Consider the following 16,103-nt stretch of genomic DNA (forward strand, 5'->3'; position numbering starts at 1 on the left):
AAAATAAAATTTAATTAAATTGATAAACATAACCTCAAACTCACCAATATGGATTTCTACTCTCATTTAATAATTTTAAATAGAAAAATAACAAAAATTACTATAGAAAAATAATTTTCCCAAAAATTCTGTGAGACCAAACATAATTCAAATTATGTTGCACGATGTTTATGTTTCGATATGTGTTGTACAGGACACGTGTTTCAACGGATAATAATATAAGTTTAAAAGAAATTAAATTTGTTAAAAAATTAAAAATCTGCTTTATCATTTATGGGTATGATTAATGATGTAAAATCTATAATGTTCACATGAGTTGATAACTGAGTGATCTACTATATCACTTCAGTGAGTGTGATTCAAAATTAAGTTAAAATAACAATAATAACAATATCAATAATAATAATTAAAAATCAATAACAGCAGCAATAACATCAATTATATTATTAATTATAATACAATCAATGTTGAAATACCATACTACTATATTATCATCATATCATCATATTATTATATTATAACCAATATTAATTAGTATTTACAATAAGAGAGTGGTATATTTGATTTAAAGATGTTAAGTCAGTTTTTTTATTAATTTAACATCATAGTCTCTATAAATGTTTTTTCAAAAAAAGATTTTAATTCATTTACAAAAGGTAAAGCAATAATATTACTTGTGTCGAACGGTGTTTTTTGTAGTTCAATTGTAGAGAAGAATTTTTGAAATCTAATATTTATATGTTTTGATAAAAAAGATGAGGGATAATTGTTTTCTTTAAGAGTATTAAAAACGAAATTTAAATTTTGTTCATAAAATTTAACATTAGAGAGTCTAACTGCTCTGTCCACCAGACCGTAAACTATAGATATCTTATCTTTTTCTGATACATTTGAATTAAAATTAACGTATCTGCCAGAAAAGGTATCCTTATACCAGTTGGTGATCATAGAATTATTCTCTCTAATGATTGTGACACCAAGAAAATTAATAGAATTATTATTTTCAATTTCTATAGTAAATTGTATATTTTCATTATATTTGTTAAAAGCAGTAAGTAAATTGTTAATGTTATTTTTCTCAACAATGACAAAAATATCATCAACATATCGGCGATAAAAGTAATATGGGAAACTTAATTTTAATAAAACATTTGATTCTAATTTTTCCATTTTTCCACCTTGTAAGGGAAAAATTAGAATCAGATGTTTTAAAAAAATTAAGTTTCCGATATGTTTATGTTTATCAATTTAATTAAATTTTATTTTAATAACAAACTCAAAAAATGTAAATTTAATTTCAGTATTTAAATCTGATGAGGCCCGACGTTGACGGGCGAAAGCTCATTTAATAAGAATTTTAAAAATAAAATGTGGATTTTTACCAAAAACAAATAACATCTTGACTATATTATGCAAATCCAAAAAAATTATCATCTATACTGATATTTTAATTATTATTTCGAAATCATTTAATAATTATGCCAAAGGTATTTTCATATACTTTATTTATAATGAATCGTTAAATTGAAATAAGTTACAAAATAATAACATGATCTAAATTCTTATTATATCATTTAAATGTGGGTCTTCAATATATGACAGTTACTTAATCCCTTTTGGAAGATTAAGTAATATTAATGAAAATTATAAGTAGAGTAGGTGATTGAATGTATCACTACCCCAGTTAAAAATGCAACGTTGTTGAAATTGCATGAAAATAAGGAGAAGTCAGTTGCAAAATCAACTCTCCTTCTACATGAATCGGGATTGATCATTGTCACCAATCTCATTGTTTAAAAGAGTTTAAATAGTCGGTCTTTCGGCCAGTAGTGATCGAATGATCAGTATTCGTTCAAGTGTTTAATATCATTTCCCGCAAAGGCGGATGTTGTGTTGATTCCCGCGAAAGGCGGATGATTATATATTATTGAAGTCCCACAAAAAGTGGTTGAAGTTATTGATTATTCCCCGAGTAAGGGTTGATTTGTGTTTATTAATATGAAGTACAAGTGTCTTGAAAATATACAAGTTAAATAGAAATTATTTGAGAAATTCATTATAAATAAAATAAATAAGAGAAGACTTCCGCATACCTAAGTATCAAGTGAAAAACAACGAGTAATACGATACTTTTCTGTTACGATTATAATTCTGGTGAGTCTTTTTAAATAATTGACTTTAATAAAACAGTTTCTTCTAAAATAAAATTAAACATACACAAAACACACCAACATCCTACATAACAAACAGAAATTTGTATTTTTGAAGATAGAATCTATCTTGTTGCTATTTGTGAGACTTGACGTAAGTCAAGTAGCTTAATTAAATTGATTATTGAATTTTGTATTAAACCTTTCTTTTCATGTATAAAGCAAATACATTGAGAATAAATTGAAATAAATTGAGTGTTAATTTAATTTGACTCCATTTATTTATTTCACATTGAATTACTTTGTCTCATGTTTCTTTTTGACATTTTCTCTTAAATACCGTCTATCCGGGTTTATTGAATTAATAATTTACTGAGAGGTACACTACCGTCCGAAATTGTGCGAACTCTGCTTTTTCAACAACTATAAAACTGTTCAAATCTTCAAAAATATTAAAACTAAAAATTTTTCCTCTTTATTTTATTAAAGTTAATAAAATTCTGAAAGAAATGATACCTTGACAAAGAGAATATGTTAATTTTTCAATTAGATATCTAAGAAAAACCCAATTTTCAATGTTTTTACTATTTTTTTTATTTCTCTGGCAAAAATTAATATTTTTAAACGTTCTTAGGCTCATTGAAATCGTATTTTGTTATGCAATTCAAATTATATAACACAATTCATGTACACATTCTTCCCTAGCGTATGCAAACCGTGAAAGTTGGCTCATAAAATGTCAAAAAATTGTGATTAATATTTATATGACAAAAAATAATCAGTAAAATGTATAAATTTTAAATTTACTTATATAAATCAGAGAAGTTTAGAATGATATATTTACTTGATTTTTAAACATTATATTTTATTGTAGAATTAAATTTAAATTTTTTGACATTTTATGAGCCAACTTTCACGGTTTGCATACACTAGGGAAGAATGTGTTCATGAATTGTTTTATATAATTTGAATTGCATAACAAAATACGATTTCAATGAGCCTAAGAACGTTTAAAAATATTAATTTTTGCCAGAGATATAAAAAAAATAGTAAAAACATTAAAAATTGGGTTTTTCTGAGATATCTAATTGAAAAATTAACATATTCTCTTTGTCAAGGTGTCATTTCTTTCAGAATTTTATTAACTTTAATAAAATAAAGAGGAAAAAAATTCAGTTTTAATATTTTTGAAGATTTGAACAGTTTTATAGTTGTTGAAAAAGCAGAGTTCGCACAATTTCGGACGGTAGTGTAGTCCACTACCTTATTCTAAAATTGTTTAGCGAAGAGCATTTACGCTTTCCAAATAAGCGGAATTGTTAAATAATAAAAATTAGTATTCTTTCTATATATTTATTATTTCTCGTCAAGTTATCTATTTTATTTTCTTTTGTTAATTAACTTCCGTCTTTAACAGAGAGAAATAATTAAAAAATAAAGGAAAGGGACTGGGGAAAAATAACAAAAAAATATTTTGTTTATATAAAATTGTTATTAAATATATAAAAAGTGTTTAATTAATTATTAATTTTGTTAAATATTATAAAAATACATTATTTTTAAAAAAACATAAAGCAAACCTAAACCTGAAATATGTAAAAGCAGCGGTACTATGTATTTGTTATTTAAGGGTTGTTTAAACAATGCTATGTGTAAAAATTAATTAAAGTAAGTATTAGTCGTTTACCTTGACTAATAATATTGCACATTTCTCTCCTTATATTATTAATTTCGTAATGAGGAACTAAAGTCATTAAAATTGTTTATAAAAATTGTATAAATAATTGAAAAATTTTTTTTTCGAAAAACAAAATAAAAGGCGTTATGCAGAATTATATCATCTTTAAAATAAGACCAAGAACGTCAAGATCGGTTGAAATTTGTAGGCTCTATGTTAATTTGTCCGTGCCCCACTGTGCAGCGTAGCGCGCGTGGAGCTTGCACGCAATTTTTATAAATTCATTTAATTAAAAAAAAAAATTTTTTTCTTAAATTTCTTAAAAGTTGAAGAAAAAAACAAAAGTTTTATTCTTTTGCAAGATTTTACCAAATTTAATATTTTCAGAGATATAAGCCATTAAAAAAAGGTCTACTTTCGCAAAGCCAAAATTTCAAAAATTAATAACTAAAATATTAGTCCGATTTTTGAAAAATAAAAAAATACGTAGGGGAGGATGGGGCAAGGATAGTTAGTGGCTCTATTGCCTACACTGCTTGTTTAAAAAGGGCACCATTCATCATATATACTTGTTTTAACACCAAAAGACGTCAAGAAAAATTTGATCTTGATGCGATATCATTTGTGGAAGCTACGTGTTTATTTGTGAAAATCCTGTTTTTTCTAAAATGTCTCAGTTCTGTTTAAAACACTGTTTCAGATATTAACTGTTTTAAATATTTATTTATGTCCAAAAAATTTTTTTGGTAGTGCTTTGAAGTGTTTTGAGGTGCTTTTATCCAATGAAATTAAAAAAACCCCAAATTTAATATCTTTTTTTGATTATTTTTCGTAAAAAGAATTTTGATAACTATCCTTGCCCCAATAGTGGGGCAAGGATAGTTAAATTTTTTTTTTAATTTTCCGCTAATATCTCGAAGGCATTGCAATCCACAGCAAAATAATGTATTATAAAATTGTAGCTAAATAAACAGGCTTTCGAACGATACTATTCTTTTTCCGATGCCTATTGAATTTTAGCTGCTAGATCTAAAAATGTCTTACCTAACTATCCTTACCCCATCCTCCCATATTTCATGTTTTTCTACAAAGAATAAGAAAAAAATATATTTATCTGAATTTTAAACTTCGACTATAAATCTCACGTGGAATCGGCCTTATTTAATTTTTTTATATAAAATGCAAGAAAAAGAAATTTGCAAGACACAGTTTCGTCGAATTTTTTCCCTAGAATCTTAAAATATAATAACACTTTTCGAATTTACGAAAAAAATACATCGAAACTGTATCTTGCAAAATTTTTTGTTATTTTAATTTACATAAAGAAAATTAAATAAACAATTTTATAACTAATAAGAACTTTGCTTCGACAGTACGAAATTTGTCTGTGGCGTCATGAAATGAAAACACCGTGATGAAAACGTTTGATAATAAGATAATTATTCACACAAAAATAAAAACATATTTAATTCCCAGTGGGCAAAAAACCATGTTCGTTTTAAAAACGTTTTAAGAACATTTTTAGAACGTTTTATGTCTACTAAATAATGTTCTGAAACATTTTAAGAACATAGATGTTCAAATAATGTTCTAGAATATTATTTGGCAGACATGAAACGTTCTAAAAATGTTCTTTAAACGTTTTTAAAACGATCCTGGTTTTTTTGCCCACTGGGTTGTTTAATCAATTATTGTTGAGTACAACAAAAATCTTAAAATTTAATAACGCCATTCGATTCTACGGAAAAAGTACAACGAAAGTGTGTCTTGAAAATTTCTTTTTCTTGCAGTTTACATAAAAAAATTAAATAAACAGTTTTATATCTAATAAGAATTTCGCTTCAACTTAGCAATAAATTTTCACGTTTAATATTATTTGAAAAATAATTATTTATAACAATTTGTTATAAACAATTTAACAAATTTTTCAAAAAAATATCAACGCAGTCGTTATAGGATTAACAATTATCATGCCGCTGGCGCTGTATTAACTTCCTCTATCAAATTGTTTTAAAAAAAATTTTTCCAATAAGTTTTAATCTCAATAAATATTATTATGGTTTTTCCATTACCGATGCGAAGTTCTTATTAGTTATAAAATTGTACATTTAATTTTTTTATGTAAGATGAACTTAAAAAAAATTTTCCAGGCACAGTTTCGTCGTATTTTTGCTGTAAAATTAGATAGTTATCGTTTTGTCGAAGCGAAGTTCTTATTAGTTATAAAATTGTTTATTTAATTTTTTTTATATAAAATGAAATAACAAAAAATTTTCTAGACACAGTTCCGTTGTACTTTTTTTTTGTAAAATCAAATGGCGTTATAAGATTTTAAGATTTTTGTTGATCTCAAGTAATTGTTTCAACAATTGAATTTTTTAAATATTTTTCTATGGAAAATTATCTTTATTTCTAATGTTTTCATTGCAGTATTCAGTGTTTAGCTATTTGTAATAGTTTGACCACAGCCTCTTATTATGACATTATACCCCTATAACTTCAAGGGGTTATTTCTACCCTTTAAAGTGGATCATGGCAGATATAAAAATATACGGGTCTCTAATTTTTCCAAGTACTACATTTACACCAAGTTTTATTAAATTCGAGATTATCACTTCCGTAGGTGTACTTGTCAGTGACTTTTCTTAAATATTTTTTTTATTACAAAATTTATTTTATTTACTTCAAACTTTTTATACTTAAAGAAAGGGGTTTTAAACTATTAAAAAAAAATTTTATTCCTTATTTATTATGGATTATCTTGCTGTCATGACCGCCTGAAAATACCCCTACTTGTGATTGGCGGACACGACATCTCCAATTCAGGTCATCGAAAAATAAAATTTTTGATATTTTCTTGAAAAGTAAGCTCGTCGCTATCGTCGGAACTACAATCAACTATTTTCGATAAAAAAAAACAAAATGGCGGACTTTTTTCATTTTTGACCTTGTTTTTTCAATTTAAATTGTTTTAAAAAAGGGTTAAATATTAATGAAAAATTATGATTCTAGTTCCGACGATAGCGGTATTTGTGTAGAATAAGCCATAAAAATTTGAGCTTAATGGGTGCAATAGTTTTGCTTTTATGATGTCCGCCAGGTCAAAAAACGTTGTTTTGAGAAAAAGCGAATTTACGAAAACATGTCCTTTTTCAAGAAAATACCCTCTTACACGACAGGATACATTATATACATGTATATATTCTGTTAAATACATATATGTATATACTTATATATACTTATGTACATAGATGTGTAATTTGATATATATTTATACAGCTATATATTTATAAAAGCGCATACATTGTACTTGAGAAGAGTACGATCTATGAGCGCGTGACTTTTACACAATACCCTGTTTTTCGATATTTTACCGAAGTTTCCAACCAAAATAATAGTGTCCATAGAATTTCTACATATATCTACTATAAGAATATACAGTTTTTAGAAAATCGATTTTTTTGAAAAAAGATGTAGTACAAACCTCTTAATTGACTCGGTCAAAATTTATACTCTAAATTATACATAATTCTTCTTAACAACATAACGCAGTCAATTGTAAAACATAGAAATGCCTCATTTATTCTCCACATTTTCTATTTCTATAAATGCGCTCCAAATGGCCTAACATATAGTCAGGCCTATATCAGTTTTCAAAGACTTTTTAAATAATAAATATTAAGAAAAAGTTTTCTTCTTGCTCTGATGAAGGAGAAACAAATCAATTTGTTTTCTCATCTTTTCTACTGAAATAACAACGCTTTTCCTTTTCACACTATTCTTAAACAATTACATAAGAATTTCTTTTACCTACCCAAAATGAAAGACATTGATATTTTACGCTTTTCTTTTTCATTGTATCTATAAGCTGTTACAATAAGTATATCCTTTTTGATTCGGTAGCGCTTTTTCTTCTCGCTCTCTCTATAGACAAAAAGATAAGATTTTTCTTTTTCAAGCTATATCTATCATTTACGCTTTTCTGTTTCACTCCATCTATAAATTGTTTCAATAAGTTTATCCTTTCTACTTCGGTAACGCTTTTTTTCTCGCTCTCTCTATAGAGAAATAGGTAAGATTTTCCTTTTTTGACAATAGCTATCGTTTACGGTTTTCTATTTCACTCTATCTATAAACTGTTAAAGTAAGTTTATCCTTCCTGCTTCGAAAACGCTTTTTCTTCTGGCTCTCTCTATAGAAAAACAGGTAATATTTTCCTCTTCTCATCTCATTTGCATATCTACTCTTTTCATAAGAAGGAAAATTTACTTAAGAGTGTTCAAAGGTCTCTGAAATTCTTTGGCATTTAATTATCGACCTATAAATACGACACTGACCGTAAAATTGACAAACATTGAATTTAAAACACTTTTTTCTTGAATTATGGACACTTTTTATAAAATTGGCCAATGTACTAAGATTTCTTATCTTACAAATTTCCTAAATCCGAAAGATTTTTGGAATCCATGCAAGAACGCGATCGCAAAATTGGAAATAGGAACCCACATAGCACGGCTTCTTGCTGTGAGCTTACTGTAAGAATATCTGTAGGGTTTGTAAGGTTACCGTGAAAGCCTGCAGTAATCTTGAGGTTAACTTAAAATTTCTTGCTTGTAGTAAACTTACACAGTAAAGCAAAGGTAAGCTTACACAATAAGGTCGTGGTAAATTTACATGGTAAGGTTGTTGTAAGCTTCCTTTAAGGTTAGTGTAAGGTTACTGTAAGGTTGATGTAAGGTTGCTGTAAGGTTACTGTGAACATAGAATGTTATTAATAAGTAAATTTTATTAATAATTATGCGCAGTAGTTTTCTATGGCACATACGGCTGCGCAGTAAATTTTATTTAACAAACCCTATTGCGGTTTATTAAGTACTTTACCAAGTATATAATTTTCGATAAAAAAAATTTATAATATATTATATATTATAGTATAATTATTTTTAATATATTTTCATATTACTTTATGTTTACAGTAACCTTACAGCAACCTTACAGTAACCATATGGGAAGCTTACAACAACCTTACCGTGTAAGCTTACCACAACCTTACTTTGTAAGCTTACCTTAGCTTTACTGTGTAAGCTTACTGTAAGCCGGAAGTTTTAAGATGACCTCAAGTTTACTGTAGGCTTACACGGTAACCTTAGAAACCCTACAGATATCCTTATAGTAACCTTACAGCAAGAAGTTGTGCTATGTGGGAAAATAATAATAATGACAGCTGCGACTTTGTGCTCCCTGCATGCTTCTGCCATCTAACGGCAGCTGGACGTGATAAAGCTAAAATTATTACTTTCATATTTCCAACTTTACGGTCTCATTTTTTCAATGATTTGAAAAATCTTTCAAATTTAGTAAATTTATAAGATAAAAAAATCTGCATACGTACATTGGCCGATTTTATAAAAAGTGTCTATAATTCGAGAAAAAAGTATTCTAAAATCAATGTTCTTCATTTTTACGTTCAGTGCAGTATTTAAAGGAGGATAATTAAATGCCAAAGAATTTCACAAACATTCTTAAATAACATTTTTCACAACTTACTATAATAATATTTCTCTTTCTCAAAATAAGATTGTCTATTTTTCTCAGGCTAAAGTTAGCAAGAGAGAGCTAAAATCTGTTTTGAATTAAAGTAATAAAAAAATAATAACAATACAATTATATACAATAGAATATTGTCTAACACAGCAGGAGGATGAAAAATATCTCCATAGGCGGTAAAAACTTTTAAAGAGAAGGGCTACAAAATTTTTAAATAATGAAAAATAAATTAAAATAAAAACTCTCTGTCTATCTTTCTCACTCAGAATATGAATATTTTCTGTTTATCTTGGTACAGCCAATTGTTTATTAACAATCTACTAATCCAAAGTACTTCATAAAGGTCTCGTTGGATGCGGAATTACTTTCATTTAGTAACATCAGAATTACGAAAACATAATTTGTTTGTGAAATATTTCATTTTTTATTAACATTGAATTAATTAATTAATTAATATCTCGAAATTAAAAAAAAGACATCTCAATATTTTTTATGGTAAAAATACACATCTTTAACTTAAAAAAAACAAAAAAAAGACCGAACGTAAAAAAAAGGCAAAAAATTTTTTGATTTTTTAAGAAAGTGTCAAATTTTGAATTTTTTGAAAAAATGTTTTCAACATTCGAAAGAGCAGGAAAAAACATTTAAAAACATATAAGTCAAATTTTTTTTTATCTTTATGCTTAAAAGTTACAAGTCTTCAAAAATTCACTGTTTAAATTTTTCAAAAAAATTCAACTCCCCACAGTGAGGCAGAATGCTGAAAACGTGCCGAAAACCTCAAAACATTCTTTGATTGATATAAAAACATGGTAACTCTATGTTTTTGGGGGCGCTGATTACAAATCTAAAGTCCGTTTTTAAAAATTCAAAATGGCGGATCCAATATGGCGGATTAATTTTGAAAAAGTTAATGGATTTTTATAAAAATGAGTTTCAGGGGTTTTTTTATGTCGCTGATTACGAATCTAAAGTCAGTTTTTAAAAATTCAAAATGGCGGATCCAATATGGCGGATTAATTTTGAAAAAGTTAATAGATTTTTATAAAAATGAGTTTCAGGGGTTTTTTATGTCGCTGTTTACGAATCTAAAGTCAGTTTTTAAAAATTCAAAATGGCAGATCCAATATGGCGGATTAATTTTTATAAAGTTAATGGATTTTTATAAAAATAAGATTCAAGGGTTTTTTTAGGTAGCTGATTACGAATCTAAAGTCAGTTTTTAAAAATTCAAAATGACGGATCCAATATGGTGGATTAATTTTGAGAAAGTTAATGGATTTTTATAAAAATAAGTTTCAGGGGGTTTTTTAGGTCGCTGATTACGAATCTAAAGTCCGTTTTTAAAAATTCAAAATGGCGGATCCAATATGGCGGATTAATTTTGAAAAAGTTAATAGATTTTTATAAAAATGAGTTTCAGGGGTTTTTTATGTCGCTGTTTACGAATCTAAAGTCAGTTTTTAAAAATTCAAAATGGCAGATCCAATATGGCGGATTAATTTTTATAAAGTTAATGGATTTTTATAAAAATAAGATTCAAGGGTTTTTTTAGGTAGCTGATTACGAATCTAAAGTCAGTTTTTAAAAATTCAAAATGACGGATCCAATATGGTGGATTAATTTTGAGAAAGTTAATGGATTTTTATAAAAATAAGTTTCAGGGGGTTTTTTAGGTCGCTGATTACGAATCTAAAGTCCGTTTTTAAAAATTCAAAATGGCGCATTGATTTTTTAAAAAGTTAATAGTTCTTTATAGAAATTAAGTTCTATGATTAAGAATTCAAAGTCAGCTTTACATATTTAAAATGGCGAGTCTTTAATGTCTTTTAACAATGTGAAAAGTTATGTAACCAATAAATTTGTTGTTATTTTTTAGAGACACCTGATTGGTCAAAATCGTTTAAGCTCATTTCGAATATTTTATTTAAAAAAAGTATCCATATTTTTCATTACTTAATTATTATGAATAAAATAATAAATAAAAAAAACCATTTTATTGTGATTATTTAGTTTTGCAATTTTTTAATTAAATTTACTGGAAGACGGAAACGTAATTATGATTTAAATATATATTTAATATGTACAAATTCTTTTTTAAAATACATCAAGCGTTATATCCGCCAAATATGTCCCGTTATGTTTTTAAAATAAAAATAAAATATAAAAATCTATTGCGCAGCCATAGGTGTTTTAGAATTTAATTGCGCATCTTGCAAAATTTTGCACTCTTTTATCGCTTTTACTGCAGAATGGTAAGTAATGACGGAAAAACCACCTTATTCCAAGGTTTATTAAAAATAATTGACTATTTACACTTTTTGTACGCCATATTTAATTTTTATAAATCTGACTTCAAATTTATAATCAGCAAACAGAAAACTTTTTAAGTAATAAAAACAGCAATATTATGTAATTTAATTGCAGTAATTGAATAAAAATACATTTAAAGCAAAAAGGGGAAAATTTGGGCAAGTTTTGTTTGTGGGGTTAGTTTAAGGGTCGTTTACTTATTAATTTAAAAAAAAAATTTGCCAGATTTTGCCAGATTCATAACTTTTTCAATTAGTTTTCAAAAAATCTATACTCTTTTTTTAAACATTTTCATTGATTTCCTTGTTAAATAGTTTTTTTATTTATTAATATTATTAATTATAAAATATACAAATGTATTCCATCAGTTTTCATGAGACAAATCCAATTTAGAGAATGAAAAAATATTGAAATTTAAACTTTTTATACTGTTTTTACGTGCACGATGTATTTTTTATTATAATTTGCTGATTTTTACAAATACGGAAGATCGATATCAACAAACCGTAGAAGGATAAGATTTTCTTGCAAATCATTATAAATTGTTTTTTCTAACTCAGAGAAGGTCAGAGAATAATGCTATGAACGTCAAATATTTTTTTTAAAAAAATTTAATTTTAGGGTTTTCGGCACGTTTTTAGGATTCTGCCCCACTGTGCTCCCTCCCTCTCTTACAGTTTTTTAAAAAAACCTAACAATACTTCGTGGTTAAAGTACTCACCCCTAGGGCTAAACTATGTGCCAGTTACAGCCTGATCCGATTAACTTTTTTTTCACTTAGTACGCTACAGGCATTTTACCCCTTGTCTTTTCCTATAGAAAAAATTCATTTAAGTTTAAAACCTTCTTTATATGTTATTATATACTGTATTTTTTCAGGATACTGGAAAACCAGTTAGAAATGCAAACACTACGATTTCCATTAGAGTGAATAGCGCTAGATCTACTTTAAAGTTTTCAAAATCACTATATGTCGCTGACTGCAGATCCGCTGAAGTTGAAAAGGTAAAATATTTGTTCTTAAATATTTTAAATATTACTTCTCTAATAAAAATGTTTAATAAGATTGTTTGAGAATAGTCCCAGATGATTGTAGGATACTTTTCCCCCAATCAGTTTCTTAATGATTTTTATTCCAACGATTTTTTTTCTGCACAAAAAATTTTCCAAAAAATATTTATATATTATTTTATATAAATTTATTTACTTAAAACGAAAGGGGACAATTTCCCCAAAGATAACCAGAATTTTAACTGCAGAACTGACACACGAATGAATATGGTTGTAAAAACAATTGGGAATTTGTTGCGAAACAAAATTCGAATATCATGTTTTCGTACATAAATATTATTATTATTGAGAAAATATTAAACATGTTTGGGAAAATAATATGTTTTTGGAAAATGTTTTTGTTGGAAAAAAACGCTTGGAAACTTATTTTGAAAAATTGGCCCCTTACCGTCCCAGATAGAAAATTCCACTTGGAACTAGCCACTCACTTACCAGTTCTTTTTAATAAGTTTCGATATTTTGTTTTTAGTTTAGTCAAGTTACTAATTGTAGACCACCCGCTGGGTGAATATTGGGTCATCATTAGGAATAACGTAAAAAAATTGATAAATCAGCTAAAATTGTTCAAAAAACATTTCGTAATTGAGAAATAGACTTCTAAAGAGTTAATTTCTGCGTCTGGAGATAATATAGGGCAATAGTTAAAGGTATAAAAATAGTGATTATTAGTATTAATAATATTAATAGAGTAGAAGGGGGTAATATACTGCACTGACATTATTGACCAAGCGAATTAATAGAATTATCTGCCGTTGGTATGGTAGATTTATAGTATCAAATGATGTTCATGTTCAAAATTCTGAATTTATTGTGCTTCTTCAGAAAAAGTTATGGCGTCACTTCGAAAAAACTATATTTGGAAACCTTATTTTCACTTCTTCGTGACTTGAAAAAAAGTATCAGATTCATTTTTAAAAAATCAAGTAAGTGCTTTTTTCATGTAAAATTTAATCCAGAACACGAATCCAGTATTGTTTTGACGTTTTCTTTTATTTTTATTGAGATATTTAAGTCCGTGTTGAGAAACTGCTTTGAGGCATTGTAGTGCACTCGGTTGGGGGCGCAGCGTAGTGCAATTTACAGAGTACTATGAATATTTATTATTTAACCATATTTGTTTTTTGTCCTTTTTTAAACGTAATATGACAGAAGAAGAAAACCGAACCTATATAATTGTTTTGAAATTATTTGATATTAATTTTTCAAAATTCAAAATGGCGGATCCAATAAGGCGAATTTTTTTTTTAATTGCTTGGATATGCAGGTTTAAAGGAAAAGAACAACTGAAAATACCTGATAATAGGACAGAATATGAAACTAAGAAAGAAAGAAAAAGAAAAGCTCTGAAAAGAACTGATTTTTATGTTTAGACTATTAATATCCACCTACCTGCAAGAACACACGAAAAATTCGTAAGATTTGTATCTCAAAGTTGTCTGTACTTATATACTTTTCAATTTGTCTTGATTGTGAGAGAACTTACCCTAACTACGCCTGCACCACTTTGTGGACAAAAGTACAATTACAATGTAAAGCGCGCTAATACCTGGCGACTATACATGTCAACAAAGCGCCAATCAAGTATCGAGGTAAAGCGCGCGTTTTTATGAAAATGATGATAACGATGCAAATCACAAATTAATTTAAAAATATTAATTCAATATAATTTAAATAAATTGAAATTAAACGTAATAATAATAATAATAACAACAACATTTTTTCTATTATTTTATAAATAAAATGTAAATAATAAACAGATGATTAATTTTTAGACATTGATATTTACGATCTCAAATATAGTTTTGAATTTTTTTCATTATTTTGGAATAATCGATTAGAATTTTTAAAAACTGACATTAGTTTCGTATTCAGTATATTTCAAAAAATCTTGGGTAGTGCATTTCTTGAACTTAAATAAATTTTTTGAGAAACTCGTTCGTCATATTAGATCCGCCATTTAAAATTTTGAAAAACTAACATCATATTAGTAATCAGCAACCCCGAAAACCCTTATACTGTGATTTTTGTCAAAAATAATCATTTTTTAGAAAAGTTGACAGTTGTTTTGACAGCTGTCAATTGTCAAAATGTAAATCTGACATCATATTCGTAATCAGCGACTCCGAAAACCCCTATACTGTCACATTCACCTAAAATAAAAGAATTTTAGAAAAGTTGACAGTTGGTTTGTAGCTGTTAACTGTCAAATTGTCAATTCGACATCAAGTTCTAATCAGCGACTTCGAAAACCCTTAAAAACAAATGCCACTTATTGATAATTATTATTACTACTTGGGAAACGTAAGTTATTTTTTCTATGTTTAGGGCGCCATCTATGATGCGCCATTTTGAATTTTTAAAAATTGGTACCAGATTTGTATTCAGTGGTTCAAAAACTTTCAGTTAACGTGTCCGATAATTTTTTTTTTGACATTGATCTGTGTACGCGAGCTAACTGGTTTTTTTACGATTTTTGCGATTTGCATAAACTTTCGGTTATTTATTTATGTTAAAAAATTTTTTCATCGTTACTTGAATTTTTTCTCGATACTACGATCTCTACTGCAGAAATTGAGTGAAACGGCATTAAAAAATATTAATATTTAAAAAAGTTACAGGGTTTTTTGCAAGTGGGACATATACGTCTCGCAGACGTTAAAGGGTTAAAACTTGTTACTCGGGGGTTTTTGGGGATGCTCATTACGAATATGAGGTCAGATTTTCAAAATTTTAAATGGCATATAAAGAAAAATTCGATTTTTTAAAGTGTTTGGGTGATGTTACCCCTTAAGATTTGTAACAAATTTTACTTTTTTTATTAATAATAATTAGAAAATTCTAAATTAATTTAACATAAACAATGAAGAAGTGGACTCTTAGAAGTATATTTTTTAATTATAAAATGTTTTTTCACCAATTTTAACAGATTTATCAATTTTTCTTACGTTATTCCTAATGTTGAATTAATATCTTGAATGTTCCAAAGGAATCTTCCTGGAATATTCCGGGAGAATTTGGTGGGAAGAAGTTACAGGAATAGTCCTGGAATATTTTGATAATTTCTTTTGGAAATGTTCTATATTTTTTCTTGAATTTTTATATTATTTTTTTACATAAGTTCCCAAAAAATAATTTTAAAAAGTATTTCGTAGGCAATTTTTCAGATTATTTTTGTAAAATCTTCCTGAAAGAAAACTTATAAATAATCCAGAACTATTCCTATAACTTCTTTCCACCAAATTCTCATGGAATATTCCTTCGGAACATATAAGAGCAGGTGGAAATTTACTGTATTCCCGGGGCCCTTCCAAGCATTTTTCAGTAAAATATGCCAAATATTGCAG

At 27.2% G+C, this 16,103-nt stretch overlaps 1 protein-coding gene across 3 annotated transcripts in view; it reads left to right on the plus strand.

Annotated features, from left to right (window-relative positions):
• LOC127278485 (uncharacterized) overlaps nt 1–16,103 on the plus strand; it is a 141,717-nt gene that overhangs the window by 61,999 nt on the left and 63,615 nt on the right. For all 3 annotated transcript variants that reach the window (XM_051300217.1, XM_051300220.1, XM_051300218.1), the window contains exon 5: nt 12,568–12,693. In XM_051300217.1, the coding sequence (XP_051156174.1) occupies nt 12,568–12,693 (126 nt within the window). The remainder of the gene's footprint in view (nt 1–12,567; nt 12,694–16,103) is intronic.

The sequence above is a fragment of the Leptopilina boulardi genome, unplaced genomic scaffold (genome assembly GCF_019393585.1).
Source record: "Leptopilina boulardi isolate dan_hultmark-lab unplaced genomic scaffold, ZJU_Lbou_2.1 LbouV2_204, whole genome shotgun sequence".
NCBI classification, from domain to species: Eukaryota; Metazoa; Arthropoda; class Insecta; order Hymenoptera; family Figitidae; genus Leptopilina; species Leptopilina boulardi.